The sequence below is a fragment of the Catharus ustulatus genome, chromosome 17 (assembly GCF_009819885.2).
Source record: "Catharus ustulatus isolate bCatUst1 chromosome 17, bCatUst1.pri.v2, whole genome shotgun sequence".
In the NCBI taxonomy this organism is placed as follows: Eukaryota; Metazoa; Chordata; class Aves; order Passeriformes; family Turdidae; genus Catharus; species Catharus ustulatus.
Window position 1 is genome coordinate 4,697,081 of NC_046237.1, and position 20,039 is coordinate 4,717,119.

A 20,039-nucleotide genomic window follows, 5' to 3' on the forward strand; every position below is an offset into this window, starting at 1 on the left:
TGTTTGGGTTTTATGTTTGGAGTAAGACAAAAAGTGAATGTGGCATAAAATGGCAGGAGCTTCAGAAAATGCTTTGATAGCTTTTCCTGCATTGTTCTTTTGTATTGGGGCATTGGGTTTGGGGTGAGTGAGGCTTTTTTTTTTTTTTGAGAAAAATAGCTGAAAGTTGTAACATTCAGAGAACAGTATTCCCACTGGATCTTAGCTCAAATGAAAAGATTGTGATTTGCAGTCTTTGTGATTTATGAAAGTTTAAACATTTTCTGGTGGGAGTGCGGGTCACCATATGGTAACAAAAGCCCTTGCTAGTTATCCTTTCTGCAGACTTTCAGAAGTAATTGCTGGAATCCTAGAAGACCACAGAGTATTGAAGTTTTGGGACTGCATAACCTCTGAAGAGCCTTCCCAAATCTACATTTCATTGATTCATCATTCTATAAGGCACACATTTTCTAATAGTGAGCCAGTCTCTCTAAGTCAAAACCATGGTCCCACCATTTCCATTTTTATTCATAGCACTGTAACATTTCCAACACCAAATATTCCGTGCAGAGAATCCATACTTAAAAAAAAAAAAAATCACAAAGAAGGACTCAAAGTCGCACCAAATAATGAAAATTTACTGTGCCTGAGATGTATTACACTTTCCAGGCAGTGTGGGGTGTGTATTTTGGGATTTGTGTTCAAAACCCAGATCTCATATAAAGATCATTTGTTATGAAGCACTAGGAATCTGAGCTAATGCACTTTTGCAGCCATGGAGCTGACTCTCCCTCTGGCTGGGGTTGGGTTTGTGTGGCAGAATACTTTTGCAGAACCACAGACTGCAGGTTTTTCTAGCTCTGCTTATGCTAAATGCCAGACTATAAAGCTGGACCTATGACATGGACTGTAAAGGAATCATCTCCCATTTTTGTAGATTTGGTAGATTGTACTTGGGGGAAATTTGGAGCAACCTCTTTGCTCCAGTGCTCTGCTGCATCTCCTTGCAGGTGCAATGAAGACAATACATTCTGGGAGGCATCTTGACTTGGGAGCTCCATGTGTTTGTGAATGGTTTGGTTGATAAGGTGGAGTTAGGTCATAGGTTGGAGTTGATGATCTCCAAGCTGATTCTCTGTGATTTTGTGGAAACAAAGCATCAGCAGAGCTGCCAGTGAACACGTTGTGTCTGTTCCATGACACCACTGCTGGGACGGGTGCTGAGAAGCAAGGAAGGAGCTAACTGTGTGTGCTTTCTTTTTCCCCAAACAGCCCAAAGGAAGGAAGGCCGTGCCTGGAGAGCTGGTGCAGCAGCAGAGTGACACCCTGCTGCCCTGGCGGCAGCAGCAGAGCGCGCACGGGCTGCGGCGGCAGAAGCGCGACTGGGTCATCCCTCCCATCAACGTGCCAGAAAATTCCCGGGGGCCCTTCCCGCAGCAGCTGGTCCGGGTGAGCTCAGCATCAATGGTGACAATAGTGACAATAGCAGTGGTGGTCTTGTGGTGGCTCTGGTGAAGCAGGAGGTGTGGGGAGCCGGGCTCAAAGCACTCTCTGCTCTCCCTCCCTCCTGCAGGAATGTACTCAGCAGTGTATTCTAGAGCTCCTCTCCCTTTTCCCTCCCTGTCTGACAGCAGCCTGATCTCCTCCTTCCAGCCAGTCCCTGCCAGACACTGGCACTGCTGCCAGGATGGCGCTTTGCCCACGTTCCCATCCAAAAAGCGGCTGCAGGTGTAAGAGCTGGGCTGGGTGGCACCCAGGGTGAGGGTGCTGCATCCTTCCCTTCCATCCCTCCCATCCCATCCCATCCCATCCCATCCCATCCCATCCCATCCCATCCCATCCCATCCCATCCCATCCCATCCCATCCCATCCCATCCCTCCCATCCTATCCCATCCCATCCCATCCCATCCCATCCCATCCCATCCCATCCCATCCCATCCCATCCCATCCCATCCCTCCCTCCCATCCCAGTGTAGATGCTTGGTGGCCAGGGGAGGTTGGCTGCTTGCCCCTGCTGCAGATGGATCCCGCAGCCTCCCCTGTGTTGCTACTTCCTTTTCTTCACAAGGATAATCTCTGAGATCAAGTTTACCCGTGTGGTTTTCTGTGATGATTATGGGATGACAGGAAAAGAAAAGGAAGGGGAAAGGAGTGTTTTGCAGAGGCATTTGGTTGATTTATTGTTGCTGTTAGTAAGTGTTAGTGAAATATAAATATGTGCTGCTATTCCTCGTGTGGGTGCTGGTTTCAGTTTTTTGGAGCAGTCGGATGATTAGCTGTAAAAAATAAAAATAAAAAAAAAGGTAGAACTCCTTGGCAGACATTTGCAGCTTTTCTCTTGGAAGAAAATGGCAACAACTATAAAATTTCAGAAGTTATTTTGAGTAGCAGTGGTGTGTCATTGGCATCCCTTCTCGGGAAATTCATTTAGTCCTTTTGAAGCAGTGCCTGGATTCACACGAGTTGCATCATTACCTGTTTCTGTGTCTGGGAGGAACGGGCATGTTCCCAATTCAGCCAGGGATTAGATAAGCTTGGACTGTTGGTGTCATTTCTCTGTGCAGTTGGGGAGTACAATGAGGATTAAAAGGCACCAGGTGGCAAATATTCTTACATCTGTCCTGGAAAAGCAGGGAGGGAAGCCAGGGAGTCTTCGTGTGGTCAGCAGTGCAGGGTAAGGGGTGACCCATTCATGTGTTGTCCTACTAAGCTGAATAAATGTCTGAAGAGGAGAATAACCTGATTTATCAAAAATGCCTTTCTAAATTAATAATTTAGATTAAATGCTGAATTCCGGTAAAAATTAAAGGGTAGTACTAGCAAAATGAACTTGTGCTCTCTTCCATTCCCTACCGATTTCTTTTGAGTTTTGACTAGGCAGCAAGAGGACAACTTGGCACCAGCTTACCATGGCAAATTTATTGATTTATAAGGACTGAAATCTCTGTGTCACTTTTTACCCTACAGTCTGGAGATGAAACAGAAGGACTCGACTATGCAAAATTCTAATATTAATGGAAATGACAAATAATAAATTTTATATAGGTACAGAAGAACTTCTATTTGTCACGTAGACTACCAGTAACCTTGGAAAGATAACCTGGCTTATGGAAATACAGAACTCCCAGATTTTCAGCAATATATTCCATTGCAGTTTTCAAATACAGATGCTAAAGGAAACACTGAAAATTAAGTAAAAATGGGGTGGGAAATAAAAAAAAAACAAACTGGCTTACAGAGGGTTGTTTTCCTCTTCACCTGACGTGCAGAAAGCATCATAATGACAGGGCAGATCATACAAAGAGTGCAGCTTGATTAAGCGTGAGACCCCTGGTGTTTCAGACTTGGGTTGAGTTTCTGCTCCTCTGCAGCATCTGGCCCTTTTGCCAACGCCTGAATGTGAAGCTTGGGTGATTCCTATCAGGAGTTACAGCTCCCTCTGTTAGGCTTTGCTCTTTAATTATCCAGAACAGGACAAATCAACATCTTCAAAGACCAGCACTATCTGATTATTTCCATCCACATAATCTTCAGATTGCCCTGGAGCATTTTGCTGTCTCCTAGATCTAGGTAAAGAGTTTTGATCTGATTTCCCATGCTTTTGCTCGCTGGGCACTGAATATTTTTGTGTCCATCTGCTCACAAACTGGAACCAGAAGTGCACATGTGAAGTTGCAGCTCAGATCTCATTTGTACAGAAGCAGGTCTGTCATAGTTTTCTTTGCAATTTTATATAAAACATTCAAACCTACTGCTGGTTCTTGGACACTGAACTTTTTTTTTGGTGCAGAAAGACCTGGCTGAGCTTGCATTCTGTAGGTATAACTAATGGAAAACAGTCCCTCTGTGGTGTTAGCTTTGGTTTTGGTTTCCTCCAAGGAGAGGAAGGGATGGCATGAAAAATCTCATCACTAAAAACCAAAAAGCCCTACCAGAAGTACATTTTCACAGAACCACTTGCTGTTTGCGTTTTTATAGGTCAGACTAATTTGAAATGCATAGGCAAATCTTCCAGGTTCCCTCCTACTCCTGCTTCCTATTGTGAAGGTAAAAATTCCATTTTATGGAAGTTGATTAGTTACTTGTCAGTATTTTTAGCAAGGCTGTGCCTGAATGAAGTTTAAATCATAGCAAAGGTGAATGCAGCTTGATGGGAGCCACATACCTCGGAAGGCAGCCCTATCTGGTTCAGCTGGGATCAACTATAATTCTCTGCTCATTAAACCATTTCATTCTGATAAAATACGTTAAATGAAAAAGTTTTTAGAGAAAAAAAAAAGAAAAAAGGAACATTATCCCTGGCAAAAAAACTCTTCTGTTAATTACAGGGTTTTTTCTTTCAGAGGAACATCCGTGTCTGTTCATATACATCAACCACAATAACTAGGAAATGTGTTTCAGAAAAATAATAGCTGAAAAAATAGTAATAGGAATTTCTAATTAATTATGGCTGCTGAAAAGAATTACTTACTCTGCGAAGAGTTTAAATGAACATCTGACGTTTATAAGCTAAAAATAATTTGTTAGTAGAAAAAAATGTTTTGTAAATTTTGCTTTTGTCTTTGAGAAAACAGTTATCAAAATTCATTGATATATGCTTATTTATTTTGGAAACATTTATGAAAATCTTGGGTTTAATTTCCTTCTGCTTCACTTCCACCTTTGTACTAGGAATAATATTGTACATGCTGTGAAATATTTCACTGTAGTGAGGCTAATTTCATTACTAATTGTCAGGTACTCTCATTATTATAACTGAAGTCCATAAAAATGCCTATTAAAAATACAAAAACAATATGACATCCCCCTCCTTCTCCAAGCAAATGACTCATGCAGGCACACTGATCAGCTAAGATAATATATTAAATAGTTGCACCCTTGCTGAGCTCTGTCTATTTTCTCACTGACTCATCCTTTTTAGCTACACGCGTAGCTAATTCTTAATTATCTATTATCTAATTATCTATTAGCTTATCTTGTATTTCATCCTCTTTTGAACTTCAAAAAGAATTTCAGTTTTGGATCCACAAGGCAGTCTCCAGCTGCTTCTGATGGGAATCTTGACTCAGTTTTCAAGGCATGTCTTGGTCCATCTCAATGGGCTACCTGAAAATAATTCAATTTAAAAAACAAATCTTGAGCAGAGTTGGACTTTGGTCATCTTTGACTTGCTTAGATAATGGGTCCTCTATCAATGTTCTCCCTTGTGAGGGCTCCAAACTTTCAGTTCATCTCCAGGACCTTTGCAGAGCTCTCAGAGCCTCCCATCTTGCACTTCATAATTCTCCCAGCTTGCCTTTACTAAACATGGAACTGAAAAACGTATTATTTTCCTGTTAGACCTCTTATGATAAACAACTTGTTCATTCTCATTACACCAGCATGAAAATCCCCTGAGGATGACCAAGACAGGATCTTGGTGCTCTCACCTGCCTTGATTGCAGGCTGCAGCACAGCATGGGCTCCCGCATCCGGGCTGGTGATCTCAGCCACAGGAAAGCTAGAAATTACCTGGTGTGTGTAGCAGGGAATAAGAGGGAAGGATGCATTTTATGTAAATTTAATCAGAAAGTCCTGAAGTGGTTCGGAAAGTTGGCAGAATATAATATACCTGAAGACTCTTGTGTTGCTGCTTAGCAGAGGTGTCATTGTCAGGTCGGGTTTCCAGCAGCACAGGGCACATTGAGGGAGCAGAGAGATCCTCTTGACACACTGCAAAACCCTGTGCTGGACTCATGGGTGGGTTTAGCACATCTTAAGCTATCCTGTGACATTGAATATTTAATATGAAAAAAAGTTGATAGCACACTTCCCAGCTGAACAGCCTGTTTGTGAGCCACAGCCCACCCTGCCACAGGAAATATCTCCAGCTCTCCCAAAGTCTGAAATCCTGCTGGGGACACACAAGGCACACTGTGCTGTGAAATCCCTGCCAGCTTGGACCATCAGCCCTCAGTGCTGCCATCTCCTTTGCTCCTGTGGCTGTTCCAGCGTGTGCCTTTGCACTGTTTTAAATAGTTTTATTGTAGGAAATCCCTCTTGCCTCCTCTATCACAGCGTTGCTCACTGCTGTGAAATTGGCAGTGCAGAATCCATTAGCTCCCAGCTGCAAGACAGATGGCATCTGTCTGTGGTGAGAGAAGGTTTGTTGAGAAAAGGCCTTGCAAATGCTTCCCAAAGGACATCAGACCTTACTTTTCCTGAGAGAGATGCAGACAGCCTTGATTACAAATAGACCTAGATCTTCCTTGTTCTCCACAGGAACAGGTGTTTCTTTTGCCTTACCAGCCACACAGACACTCAAAGAAGAAAAATGGCTAGTTCTGGCTCTAGTGCACCTCACCTTTGTGTGCCCTGTGAGCATCATCAGCTGAAATCCAGAAATGAGGGAATTTGGTCTCTATTGTAACACTTAGACTGAGATAAGAAAGAGCCAGTCCAGAGGGTGGAGAGGAAATGGGATGTTGTGAGCTCGTGGTGCTCTGGAAAGTCACAGCCTTTCCTTGAGAGCTAGTTCAAGGATGCAGATTGAGACAGCTCTTGGTTCGACTGCAGTTTCACCCCACAAACCAACCTGACATCAAAGAGGGAAGGATGAGCAGGAAAATGGTTCATTAAATGTTCATCTTGCCATGGTGTTGGCTCTGGTATCGATCTCTCCTCTGTGTGTGTGTTACCAAACCAGGACTCTCATGTGAGAATGAATGGAGAAAGTGAAATGTGACACAGTGCACCCTTCTTGATGTGTCCATTTGAAATTCCTTTAAAACCTACAGTCTGAAGCAGCTTCTTAAACATGTTCCACACTAGATGTTCTGCTCAAGGGACATCCCTTTGTTTGCATTCCCCCTGCTCAGTTTCCAGCATTCACCAGAAGATAAGGGCAGGTCCTGCTGTAAATCACACATCTGTGCCAGAGCTGGTGGGGCTGCCCCAGTGTGTGCCATTTGGGAATCTGGGTCAAAGGAAGCAGATGCCCAGTGCTTTATGGGCTTTCCATGCACAAGCACATCCAGCATTATGGATTGAAAAGTGCAGCTACAGCATAAATGCTCCATTTAAAATTCTCTTACAACAGCATTCAAGCCTATACTGTAATTATACATATTGTATTTCCTTGTATTCAGACCCATAGGGAATTTATATTGTCCTTGCTAAAGCCAGAGGGACTGAAGGAAAGCAGTCATTTAATGATTCAGCTGTCTTGGGCTCTATGATTTAATCAATCATATGAAAGAAATTTTTAGATTCTTTGTGTTTAGAGTTCTCTTGTCTGAGCAGAAAATGTTCCCTTTTTGAATTGCTTTAATAGCTGTATTTATGCAGCTGAAAGTTCCTTAAGAAATGAAAGTAAAATCAAATTGCTGAGAATGCCTAGATAATTTATCGGAGAATATTCAATTAGAATATATTAATATTTTAGATTTCCATCATTAATTTAATATTCAGAGATTTAATTTAGTCGTTGAATTGCTGTAGTGCCATGCGTGGGTAGATTGTTAGGCTGAGTGCTTAAAACACCTGCCACAAATGGGTGAATCTCACTTTGATTCCCAAGAGCACAAACGCCTTTCTACTGACATAAGTCTTGCAGCAAAAACTCAGACACTAAATCTTGCCTGTGCTCTGCATTTTTCCATAATTGCAGAAAGGAATAATACAATCTTCTAGCAGAAATAAATGCAAGAGCCTTATTTATTTATGCATTCAAATCCAGACTGAGGGGGAATTTGGTGCTCTGTGGTTCTGAGTTAGTCAATGTATTACTGAAGAATTTCATTTTGCCAGGCTGGCCTTGTCACTTACTCAAGGAGAACCGTCGTAAGTGAGGTTGGGATTTAAAGGTGATTGACACTTTGCAGACAGATATCAAGGACTCCAGTTGCCCAGTTCAGCTAAAAAAGCTGCCCTTGAGTTTTTGCCATTTTCCAGGATGCTTTGGGAATAGTAATGTGAGTGGAAAAATGCCCAACTAAATCATTAAAAACCCACTAAATCATAAAATGCCATTTGATTTGGAAGTGATAAATCTCCTCTGAATGTAGCATCCCAGTTGCATGAGGGAAATGGAACCATTTTTATTTTCTCACACAACATAAAAACTGAGATTCTCAGAAGCCACTGAAAGCAGTGAAACTGCTCCCACTGCTTGGGAAGTATCAGCATGACATTTCAGAAGTCTCAAAAATCATTGAGAATATTTATGATTAACTTCAAGTCATTAATTTGGGGTACAGCAAGTTGGACTGGGAGGAGACTGGGATAACAGACCTGTGGTCTGACCGTGTGGGTGATGTTTCAAACTGCTTTGCACTCACTCAGCATCCCCTGAGGCAGTGGGGTGGGATGTACTAGCAGGGATTTGTGACCCTACTACCAAATAGAAATGGTTAAATAGAAATTGTAAGTGAGAGACACAGAATTATAGAATTCAGGTTGGGAAGGAGCTTTAAGATCCTCAAGTCCAGTTGTGATCCATACATCCTTTGCCTAGGTATTTTTCCATGCAGGATCTGAGTTTTTCAGCCTGCTTGCATCACTGAGGATGGTCTTCCACAGACAAGAAGCCAAGGCAGGGAAGCTGAGTGGCTTTGTTAGAGACCACAGAACTGTTGCCATGGCTGTGGGCAGCACTCTCTGGTTATCAGCAGCAGGGCCTGGCTTTGGGTTACTGAAGAATCTCGTAATGGACTCAGATTTTAATGGAGTGGTCAGAAATCTTCTGCTGATGGTTATATTCAGTCCCATCACTCCATGTCTGAGTCCACTGCTACACCTGTGCATGGCTCTGTTACACACAGCTCTGTTTCCAGAGCTGTGCAAAGGTGCTTCTCTGCTCTCTGCTGGCTCTCCAACAATTCCTCCTCCACCTCCATCCAGCCCACACCTTCCAGCTCCAGCTTCACATCAGAAGCTAGAGATTCAGGAAGCACAGAAGGATAACTACCCCTCAAATTGTCATCACAGGCATACTGCAGAAGAGTTCATCAGTCACTCCAAAGAGTATTTAGCTATAATACCCCATTGCACATATTGCAACATATCATTACCTCCCATCCTCTCCAGAAAGTGAGATAACTGTAATAGCCACTCGGGCTGGCTGTCATTACATGTACAGGCAAAGGCAGGAAGGCATAGTCAGAGCTAATGCACACAGCTCATGAAAGCTATTGAAAATCTGTAAAGACAGTGTACACAAAAACAGTGGGTTAATTTGCTTAGAAAAACACTTTGGGTTTGCTCCTGCCTTTTCCAGAGTAAAACAGTAATAATGAAAAAAGCTGAGACAGAACAAAGAACTCACAATCTGTCTCTTTGCTGCAGGAGTTCATTCTTTAACACTCATCACCCACATTAGGTGACTGTGGGACTTGGCTTCCTTGATGAGATGAAATGGAGTCCCAAAGACAGAGTGGTGCTGTGTGGGTGTGAGTTTGGATTTGCAGAATGATGGTGCAGATATAACCTTGACAGCTAGGCTGTTGCTGAAATTCACTGTAGCAGGCTGGGATGAGATAGGGAAAAAAAACCTACAGTTTTTATTTCCTTACTATTGCATATGTTCTTGATAGTCTGCACCAATGAAGAATTAAATACAGCACCCTGGAATTTCAGATGTCAGCTTTTAAGATCTTAGAGAATTTGTGCTAATTTTAAGGTCTTACTGCTGTGCTTAATTGTTTTTTTAATAACAGCTGAGATTTTCAGTGATAAAGGTGTCACCATCCAAATCCTTTCTTTGCTGTCTCTAATGCAGGCTGATGAAAGATGTACAGCATGGCTACATCATGGGGCAGCAAAGAGTGGATATGCAGAGTTACCAGTTTCATTAAAGGCCCCATTTCTTTGCAGTTTGTCCTTTCCCATAATTCTTACTATATTTTTAATAATTACCATATTTATAATAACATTCCTATTTATTGCTAATTTCCTTAATTTAAAGGACATTTTCCTCCTATCCGAACAGTTAGACAACTTAAAAAGCAAACAAACAAAACCTTGGATTATATTAAGGGAAACATTTTGCCCAAGGCAATTTGGATATCTGCAGATGGTGGTACTGAACATTTTGGCCCTTGTTCAGCAGAGATTTTAAGAATGTGCCTAAATTTGAGCCTTTAAGTAACTCTGGTGGCTCTTCAGAATTTATTTGTTGACTGGGAACTGAGGACATGAATAATGCCTTGCTGGGCATTAATGTATCCAGCACTGTGCAGTGCTAGCCTCTTTGGCCATGTTTATAGTCTTTAGTAGATTCCCAATTTTAATTCCACTTCTCTGAATGTATTGGTGGTGTACAGAGAGCACATTTCAGATGTGCACACACATTAGCCTTTGCCTATGTCCTTTTTTTCCTATTAGACACCAGAACCTGCCTTGAAAAGCCTCCCAGTAGACCTTGGTTGCATTTTTTGGGCACTGGGTAAAGAGAGCTGAATTCTTTCCCCTCCATGAACCAACTCATGCATTCCCTAAGAGCAGCTGCTGGACCTGCCACCTTCTCATCCTTGCCATAAAAAACACCTGGCCCTGCCCTCCCCCTGCAAAGTTTGACCTGAGGAATTCCCCTTTAGGAATCAGGTTTTGGAAACCAGGACTAATCCTCTATGACTCAAGTTGTCAACTCCTAAACTTAAAAGTTTCTCATGGAAGTATTGACAGATCCCTAAATGCCACAGTGCTGCTGGCATTGCCAGGGCATTCTCCTTCCTGGCTTCTCCTTCCACTCATGATCTCTGCTCATTTTAATCAAAACATCATGACTTGAGGGGGGTTTTGCATCTCTGCTTAGGCCTTTTTTGCAGTTGACTTATTTGTTTGATTTGTGCTTCGAGGCTTTGTGAGCTGTAACATTTATTTAGGCAAAGAACCTAATTTTCTTGTTGTTAAAAGAGGGGAGGTTTAAGGAAGAAGAAAAGCCGTGTGGGCTTGTTGTTTCTGTCTAAGAAATGAAAGGCATGCACTGTGTTGTGGAAAGATTGGACATGGAGCCTGTGGTTTGATCCTTAGGGGAACTTGCAGTGCATGTGCCCCTCTGCTGGTTAAACTCCTCTGTGGAAAAGGCAGAGCTGCAGTGCCCCCATTAGTGCAGGGCTATGAAAAATTCAGTGGGAATGGCCAATTTTCCCTATTTCCAAGTCATTGTAAAAAGGTCTAGCAGCTAAAAGGCAGGTTTTCTGTCCACACTGTGAGCTATTTGGAGTTATTTCTGAAGTAACATCACTGGAAGGGAGCATATTAGTAGAGAGAGGAAAAGAAACTAAGATTAAGGATCTGCACTAAAAAGTGCTGCTAGTTAATCCAAGCCCTCAGAAGAGATTTGTGTGAGTTGGAAAACAAAAATAAATGTTTGGCCAGCTTACATTTTCAGTGGTGTGGGTTGCAGTGAAGTGATGACACAATTTACTTACCAGTAAGTGACATTCAACTGCCTCTAACAAAAAGAAATTACAGCAGAAGAATCAGACATCATCAGAGCATAAATCTTTTATGGAAGATTATAGCAGTTATTTATTATTTGAAAGCAAAGAATTGAGAAGCAAGGTGGCAGTTTTCTTTCAGTCATGGGAAATGCATCCTGTAATGTCTCCATGGAAAAAAGGAAAATGCTACACCAAAGTGTTCCCATTCAGCTCAATGGCAAAAGCACAATTCGTTAGCATCTGTTTTTGCAGGGAAACTCCTGTTAAGAGAGGAATTTAAATATCGGAGGAAGCATTTCCAGCAACTGTCTGGGTTTACCGAGGATTTTCAGACACTGTTATGTTTATGGCACAGGTTTTTGTATGCTAAAGGAAAAGGCAATTCAGAATTTATGAAACAGCTGCTGTGTCTTTTGAGCACCTAAGGGACAGAATGACACAACATATATGTATTTCTGAAGTCATTGGAAAGAAACAACCCCACAACTTTTTGTACTTCCTTTTGAACCATAACCCTTGGTGTCTGCAAGAATTAAAACATTTTCTTTTAATTTTTTAATTAGACATGAATACAAAATTTAACATTTGGGTATAACTTGCTGTTAGGAAATCAGCTCTTTTTCTCCTCATTCTGTATCCATTCAGTTGTTAAATGTCCCCCTCCCTTCCTTTTTTTTAACCTCTTGTTCTTAATGAGACTTCCTCCTTCTCCCCATGAATCTTTATGTAGGCAACCTTAGCTCTTGATTAATCAGTAATTAGGGAAGGAGTCATACTGATTTCAAGTCCTCAGTATCATACTCTCCAGCTGAAATTCAAAACTAAACTCTGAAGGAAAGCCATAGTGTCAATATTATGCTCTGTCTAACCATATGATGACAAAAATCACATCAGAGTCAGACCAGGCATATCTATTTATATAGGCACAAATCTGTCCTGCTTGATACCGAGTGTAACACAATCATAATTCTCTCCCACGGCTGCTTTCTCACACATTGCCTGCCTTTGTCACCATCAGCATTCAATATTTCGCCTTCAAGTTTACTACACCCTCTGTCATCTCATCTGACACGTACTGTTCCACTTCACTCCGTGTTTGCTGAGCAGTTAGGGCTCAATTCAAAGTTTAATGAGCCCTCATTAACCTCCATGAGCTTTGGATCAAACCCTTGTAGTCTAATATGGAAATAATGCCGGGGTATTATGGAGTTAAAAGCTGCCATGGAGTGGTCTGAGGATAAAGTCACTGCAGGAGGGCAGCTTAATGGGGTATTAATTGGATAGAGGGTGTTCCTAAGTGCTGAGCACTGAGTGGGGATGCTGGTGGAAGAAGGGAGCAAGTGCTGGATGGTGTGGTCCTAAACCAGGGAAAACTTGAGGTTCCCTTTGCATCTGTGCTGTAATTCTGCTCCAGCATTTGGGGGGTTAATGCTGATGGGGAAGAGTTTTCTGGCCCAGGTTGATGGGGGCTGTCACTCACAGGTCATCTTCTCTCTCATCCTCCTGCTCTGGACTCCTGCCTGCCTTAGCTCCATCAAAATTGTTCTTCTACAAACTGTTAGTACAAAGATGTTTTTATTGGAAAGGAGATGCCAATTCCACAGCACAGCTTTTGCATTTCCTCTCTTTTTCTTCTCTGGGGTAAGGTGCTTTCAACACAATATTTAAGGTAACCCAAAATGTTGGTGTTGCCTGAGCTTTGGTGCCAGTCAGCCCCCCAGCAAGGCTGTCTCTCTGTTCCTATGGATGCTTGGAATATTCCCTGGGGATCTGCTGACCTAAGACCTCCACCAAGTCACATCAAAGCAGCATATATTCAATTTTTCAGTCTGGTCCCTTGGGTTTACTGTTACTTCTTGGAGAAGCTGTTTCTTCCTCAGGCAGTGTGCAGAGGATGATCAGGAACAGCAAGGAATTGGTCCTTGTTCTCACAGATTCCCTCGAGGTGTGAAGGATACCTGGGTCCCTTAGCAGGTCCTGCCACGTGCCCAGGGCCACCACGGCAGGGCCAGGGGCTGCTGCTGCCCCTTCTGAGCTGGAACTGCCTGTGCAGTGTGCAGGGCTTGGGAACTGTGACATCATCTCTTCACCAGACAAGTGGCACTGATTCCTTTCATTTATCTTAGATACTCTCTGTGCTTCTTGCCTTTTTTGAAGAGCTGTTCCTTTCCTTCTGTGAAGCCACAGATGCAACACATCCTGTCTTCCTCCATGCAGCCAAGTGCTTTTCCCTTTGGGCTGGTGACAAGCAACTTATTTCCTCCATATAGCTAAGGAAAAAAAAGAACAATCACATATGAAACCATTACAGAAATGTTTTTCTGGAAACTCCCAATCCATATCTCCAGAAGACATGTCCCCATTCTCCCTTATTTTTCAGCAAAAGGCTGTGTAATAGCTGCTTCTGCACTGCCTGTGTGCCAGCCTGCAGTTCCTGCCTATCCTAATCCCATATGGGAACGAAGCTTGAAGGGTTAGGAAACTCTGCTTGATTTGCTGCTCTCCTTTTTATTCTTCAATTGATGAAGCAGTTGCTAAAATAAGCCTTCCATTGGAGAAGCTCCATAATGCCCTCCCCTCTAGAGCAATACTGCAGCCCTTATACCTCCCTTCTTTGTGTCTTCACATTTCCAGTCCTTGTTCCACCTTTTTGGGTCCTGCTTTCACATTTTCATTTTTGCTGTAGTGTGTTCCCAGGGAGATCATTCCACTCATTTCTCTGTCTCAGGTGGTCCCTGCACTGCTGCTCAGCCATCAGGATCAGGAGTCAGTCACAATCCCTGACAACTCTGAGGTTGGCTGAAGTCTTGGCTGTCTCTAGTTCTTGCACCATCAGTTCCAAACCTTCCTTCTCAGTTGGAATAATTCTAAAAAAATTGTAAAACCCCACAAACACCTAGACTTGTGGTGTCTCCAGAAACTGAGAATGTAAATACAGAGCAATCTGTGATGAAACCTGGAGCATTCCCACCATTGTCTCTCCATGGATTTATGTACCAGTTAAATGTCATCACTCCAGTTTTCTTGAAAGGCTGCTGTGTTTTCCTGCAGGACAGTGTGGGTGGAAGTGTGGACATTTCACAACCAAAGGTGTTGCTTTAAGGGCTGAATCAAAGTGTGGGAGATTCCATTAATCTTTTCCATTCAGTTTTTCTGATTGAGCTATTTTATTTATAATTATATATCTGTCTGATTGAGAAAGCTATTTATCCATTCAGTGTTGAATATCAAGAAGAAAGGATGGACAGGATGCTTTTAAAGCCTTTCAGCCCCATAGTTGTAGCCACTTATACTGATAGCTTGCACTGGAAAATGGAATGTGAATCAGAGAAAACACGGGAAATAATAGGAGGAAAATTCAGAATCTGTTTCTGATGAGTTATATTAAACTCAAAGATCTTCCACTTCATAGAGAAATTATTTAAGTTTTATGCAGCTTTTGAGATTATGACAAGCTGAACAACTTGTTCTGGCTTGGTGCTCAAGCGCCATATGGTACTACTTCAGCAATTTGATGTGATATTATGAATAAGAGTGCATGAGTAGTGAAATGTTTGGGGTTTTTATATCATATTGGCCTTCTGCAATAGACATTAAAAATGAATTCTGTTTAGAGTAAGGGAAAGGGGAAAAAAACCCAGACCTGCAGGTTTCAATAGTATAATTGCAGCAAACAAGTGGAAAATGAATCTGTGGTGATGAGGAACCCAATTTCTGACAGGATCTCTGGGACAGGTGGGAATAACCCATGTTCTACAGGCCCTGTTCTCCTTTTAGATTTTGTCTGGTACAATGCTTGTATTATCTTGAAAGAAAAATCATTATATGCTGTTTTCTATGTTCGGACTAGTGGTTTGCAAATAATAATTGTTATGCAAGTGGACATTGACTCTGTGTGTAAAAATAAAATCTTAGGCTAAGCTTGTAATGTCAGACAAGTATATGAAAGCAATAGTCAGCAAAAGATAATGATAAAATCTCAATGTCTCTGTCTGAAGAAGGACCATCACTCTTCCTTGTGTTACTTTCCCACTAATTATAGGAAGTTGCTTCCTCAGATTTTGTTGCTAAAAGCAGCTCATGGATAGCAGGATGTGACTGCCAAATTTCTGAGGATGAAGTAATGTGGAGATGGGAAGTGGCAGTGGTCTCCCTTAGTGTGTCAGTGTGCACTGAATTCTAAAGATAAAACAAATCCCACCCCTACCAATTTATATGTATATTTTTATATACGTGATAGATTTGAACTAATGGTGTGTGTAAATCAGACATCTGGTGTGCCCAGAGAGGATGGGACTGGTCCAGCAGTGCAGATCTCATGGGAGGAATCTCTGGGAGGCAGAGGGTGGCACAGGCTCTGCCTGAGGATTCACTGGAATAACCAGTGGCACTGAACACCTGCCTGGAAAATGGCTCAGTTTCTTACTCTGAATTGCAGCTACATTAGTAGAGTTTTAAGGGACAAGTGCTGCTTTGAACACAAACTGTTCATATGGAAAAATGTCTGATTTTTATAGTAATTTTGGGATTTGTCTTCTCTGGATGTTTCCCTAAATTTGTTTTTCAAATGGCTTTTGGTTCAGAATAGAGCTTTAGTTTGTAGTGTGGATAGTGCCTACATTCCACAGAGCTGGCTGGTTTTCACTAGCTGTTCTGCATTGTTTTTTTTTACCCTGAGAATGAATTTCTTTTTGCTCTTAATATATTCCCAGTTGGAATTTAGGTTCTGAAAAAAAAAAAAAATCCTTCATCTCTGCGGTGATTTTTAGCGGTCGTATCCTTTTATGCATCATTCTCACACAGTGTGAACATTTTAACCTTTTCTTAATTATTAGCATTTCCATTCCTGCTGTTCATTAATCTGTGCTGGGCAAGGACCATGATGTGCTGCCCAAGGATGCAGCCGTGGAGCTGCTCAGCTCCTGCTCTGTGGAAACCTCAGCCTACAGAGATTTCCATGGAACATCTACCATTTCGCTTTTGAAGTCTGAACTCAGAACTGATTTATTTATTTTGTAATGGATAGGCTGGCTCGCTGTCCTGCTGAGTTATCTGCTTTAGTTAGATAGGTGAAAATGTTGTATAAATCCAAGCTGCTGCTAACTGCGCTCCGATAGCAAACGGTGCGTAGCGTATTCTCACCACAAGTACACAAAACCAATTATTCCTGACACCTGCTAAAACCTAAAACAAGAAACTGATAGAAATTAAGCAGTAAATTACCCAACAAGGTTAAGGTCCAGCCTCTGTCCTCTGGCTCCAGTTCTCACTTACAAATGGAATTGTGGCTGAATCTGCAGCTTTAGCTGCCTGGATTTGCTCCTCAGATACTCAGCAGTGCGTGCTCCCTGGCTTCAGTTCTCACCTGAATTGCAGGCACACCTGCTGCTGATGCCAGGGGAGCCTAAATGACTCTGCAAAAGTCAGGAAGGAAATCCAGGGTGTGTTTGAGAACTGAGCAGACTCTCCCAAATCCCCCAGGTAATCCTCCACTTTAGGTTTTTTTGTATTTGTTCTGGAGTTGTTAAGATGTTGCTGGTGGTAACTTGAGCTGATAGGTATTTGTACAAAATCTAGTTCTAAAAATAACACCCAGCCAAACTGAAACTTATTTCAAGTCTTCACATTCCATAATGTTATCAGCAGTATTGCACTTTTCATAATCAGTGAAGACCCTAGTTTTCAAAATGTGACTGTATTCTGGAAAAATTAAGACTAATATTCATGTAGGTTTTGTTCTTCATTAATTTTCTGCAGGTAAAGAAAAAAAATCCCACTTTCTAAATAGCTTTTATTTAGAATACAGTTCAGTGGTGCTTCTGGAATATTGGTTTGTAATTCTCATATTCATTCAACCCCAGTTTTCCAAGCTATATGTAGTGAAAATACAATCACTTTCCTCTTGGTTAGAATGCAGTACTTAGTGGTTTTTAAGTCTGGTACTGGGCAAACTGTTCTGGGTTTTATGTTGATGATAAAGCTTTAATTGCACCTCTGAAATCCTCATCATGTGTAAAACAGTGCCACTAAACGAAATGGGAACAGCATCCCATAAAAGCCAGGCAGCCTGGAGTATGATTAAGAGACAGTAATTTTTCCTTACTCAGACCAGCATGGTTTCAGTTTTCATACTTAGCTTTCCAGCACTTCACCACTGCTCAGACATGTGTATTCCCTACCACCATCCAAAGGTTTCTGTACAGCCTCCTAAATTCATCCTGCTCCCTCCTGTGTGGAAAAGTGAAAACTCTACAAGAATTCCAAGAGTCTTTAATTTTCCCAAGACTCCTGTGCAGCCCAGCTGTGTCTGAGCAGCTCGGGGTGGTAGGAGGTGGCAGGAGGTGACAAGAAGGTGGCACCAGGTGTCCTTTTCAGAGAGGAACAGTTTCACCCTGGGCTCCTTGTTTCCATGCCTGGTGAGCTGTTGTAAGTACAGAATAGTATTGGCTGCATGGCAGCAAGGCAAAACCCTCTTGAGAATTCCTAACAAGTAGGAAAGGGGAGGAGAAAAAATGTGAATATTGCCAAAAAATCCACTTTCTTCAGCAGGTGCTAAAGCTGCACCTGCCAGTGAGTGCTAACAGGGCTTAGTTCACTTGATTGAGCATTACTGGGGGAGATTTTGGGCCAAGTTTCCATCCTTGCCAACAGTTTCTTTCTCCACTGTAATTCATTAATTAGCAGCTATACCTGTTTACATAATGAAGTGTCGGAGAGCTTTTATCAGTGTGTTGCCATACGAAATGTCACAGTGTTCTCTTGATCAGATTAGAAATGTCTGTCCAGAAAGTCCCCAGCATTTCAGGGCACTGTGTGTGACTCAGTTAATGATGGTGCCAGTAGAAAAGTCAGTCCAGGCACATTTTCTACAGTGTAATTTCCCAATGCCCAAATATTTGAAAGTTAAAAAAAATTAATACTTTCGTGCACACAGTGTGTAAGTTTAAACTTGTGTTCTCAAATGAGATATTTTAATTCTTTTGCTCAGTTGTGCCTAGAAATAAAAAACTAGCCCAAACTCCAGCCCAGTTAGATCCCTAACTAGTTTATTATAAATGTGCAGATGCTAGGATTACATACCCAGATGTGGAGCAGAGCATATGGTACCTATGTGGCAAAATACATCTTGCACTGAGGTTCTGGTAATAAGTTTGTATAGGTATGTACATCTAGATTCCTGTAACACTGTTGGAGAAAGATGCAGGGCTACCATCATGGAGTGTATTTAGGTGGGTTTCTGTTTTCTTTTTGTCAAGAACCTGTCTCTGTTGTGATGTGATTGGAGATTAATTTCAGTGAATATTAGTATTTAAAAGGATTTTCCCCTCATCTTTCCCTTAATCCCTTTTTGCTGAATGTATGCTTCATTTCATTCTGTTCTATGCTGAGATTGTTGAAAGGGATGGAGGAGAGTTTGTATTTCCCTTTTTGGCAGCCTGAGCTCTATGTGGTTTGTGTGAATTCTTCTTTCAGGAGAGAACATTTAAAGGCAAGAACTCCTCTTTGTGCCTGTGGAAGGGTAAAATCAAGCTTCTCCTACAGCGTGTTTCAAAGCGTTTCACTAGGAAACAAGAGCATTTTGCATTCACATATCCTAACCAGGATTCATTTTGAAGAGGCTTGAAGGCAGTGACAAATAGGGGGATTTTATAATGTGTAACTCGGCTGAACTGCCAGGGTTCTGCAGAGAGGCATCCTTTGTGCAAAGCTAAAAATGTCATAGGCTAGAATGAAGTAATAGCATAAAGTAAATTTCTGAGATTTTCCTTTAAAAATATGCTTCAAGTATTCACAATAGAGCTGTGCTTTTAAAGCAGTCAGACCTATCCCCCACAGATTAATTAGTAGTACAATGCTTGATTTTGAAAAGGAGAAGATGGTAAAGGTGGCTGCATTGAAGAACTTGTCAAATGTCTTGAAAATGCATGGGGAGAATCAGCAGCAAGAGCTCTCTGCAAGGGAGAGAAGGATGTCCAGAGACACACAGACCCACTGTGCAGAAGGTGGCATCACCTGGTGGGTTTAGCACAGTTCTGTCTGGCACACAGCCTCTGCTCAGCCCCTCCACATCCACATTGGGACTCTCAAATCAGTGATTGCTTTGCTTCCAGTGTGGGATTGTAAAAAATCCCCATCACAGCAGAGCTGTAAGGGCAAAACACCAAATCCTCCCTGTGCTCCAACCTCTGCCATCCTGAGAAAACAGGTCGTGATCTGACCCCAAAATCTGGTCCTGGTGAACTTTGCTGTTAGTCCAGAAGGAAGGAGCAGCATCAAACGAAATAGCTGAGCTTTGTGGAGGGTTTAACATGCTCTTACAGTGACCTCCTGTGGAGCAGAGCAGACACCTTGGTGCCCTGCACTGGGGCAGTGACACTTTTCATACAGCTCCCCACATCCTGCAGGGCTCTGCCCAGCACTCCAACACCTTTCCCTACTCTTCTCAGGCAAGATGTGGATTTCTTTCTAGCTGAGTGAACTCTCACCTTTAGGAAAGATATCTCTGATTAGGGTTTCAGAGCCACAGGCTGCTTCGTGCACGTCTGTGAGGCCAGAGCTGGCACTTGCCTTCAGCAGTTCAACTGCCCAGCCTTGTTCTTTGCATGGTGGTTTTAATAAATGCTGTATCAGTT

At 42.2% G+C, this 20,039-nt stretch overlaps 1 protein-coding gene across 2 annotated transcripts in view; it reads left to right on the plus strand.

The window, feature by feature from the left end:
- The window catches only part of CDH4 (cadherin 4), a 420,434-nt gene that overhangs the window by 265,448 nt on the left and 134,947 nt on the right, over positions 1-20,039 (plus strand). For both annotated transcript variants that reach the window (XM_033074736.1, XM_033074737.2), the window contains exon 4: positions 1,255-1,431. In XM_033074736.1, the coding sequence (XP_032930627.1) occupies positions 1,255-1,431 (177 nt within the window). The remainder of the gene's footprint in view (positions 1-1,254; positions 1,432-20,039) is intronic.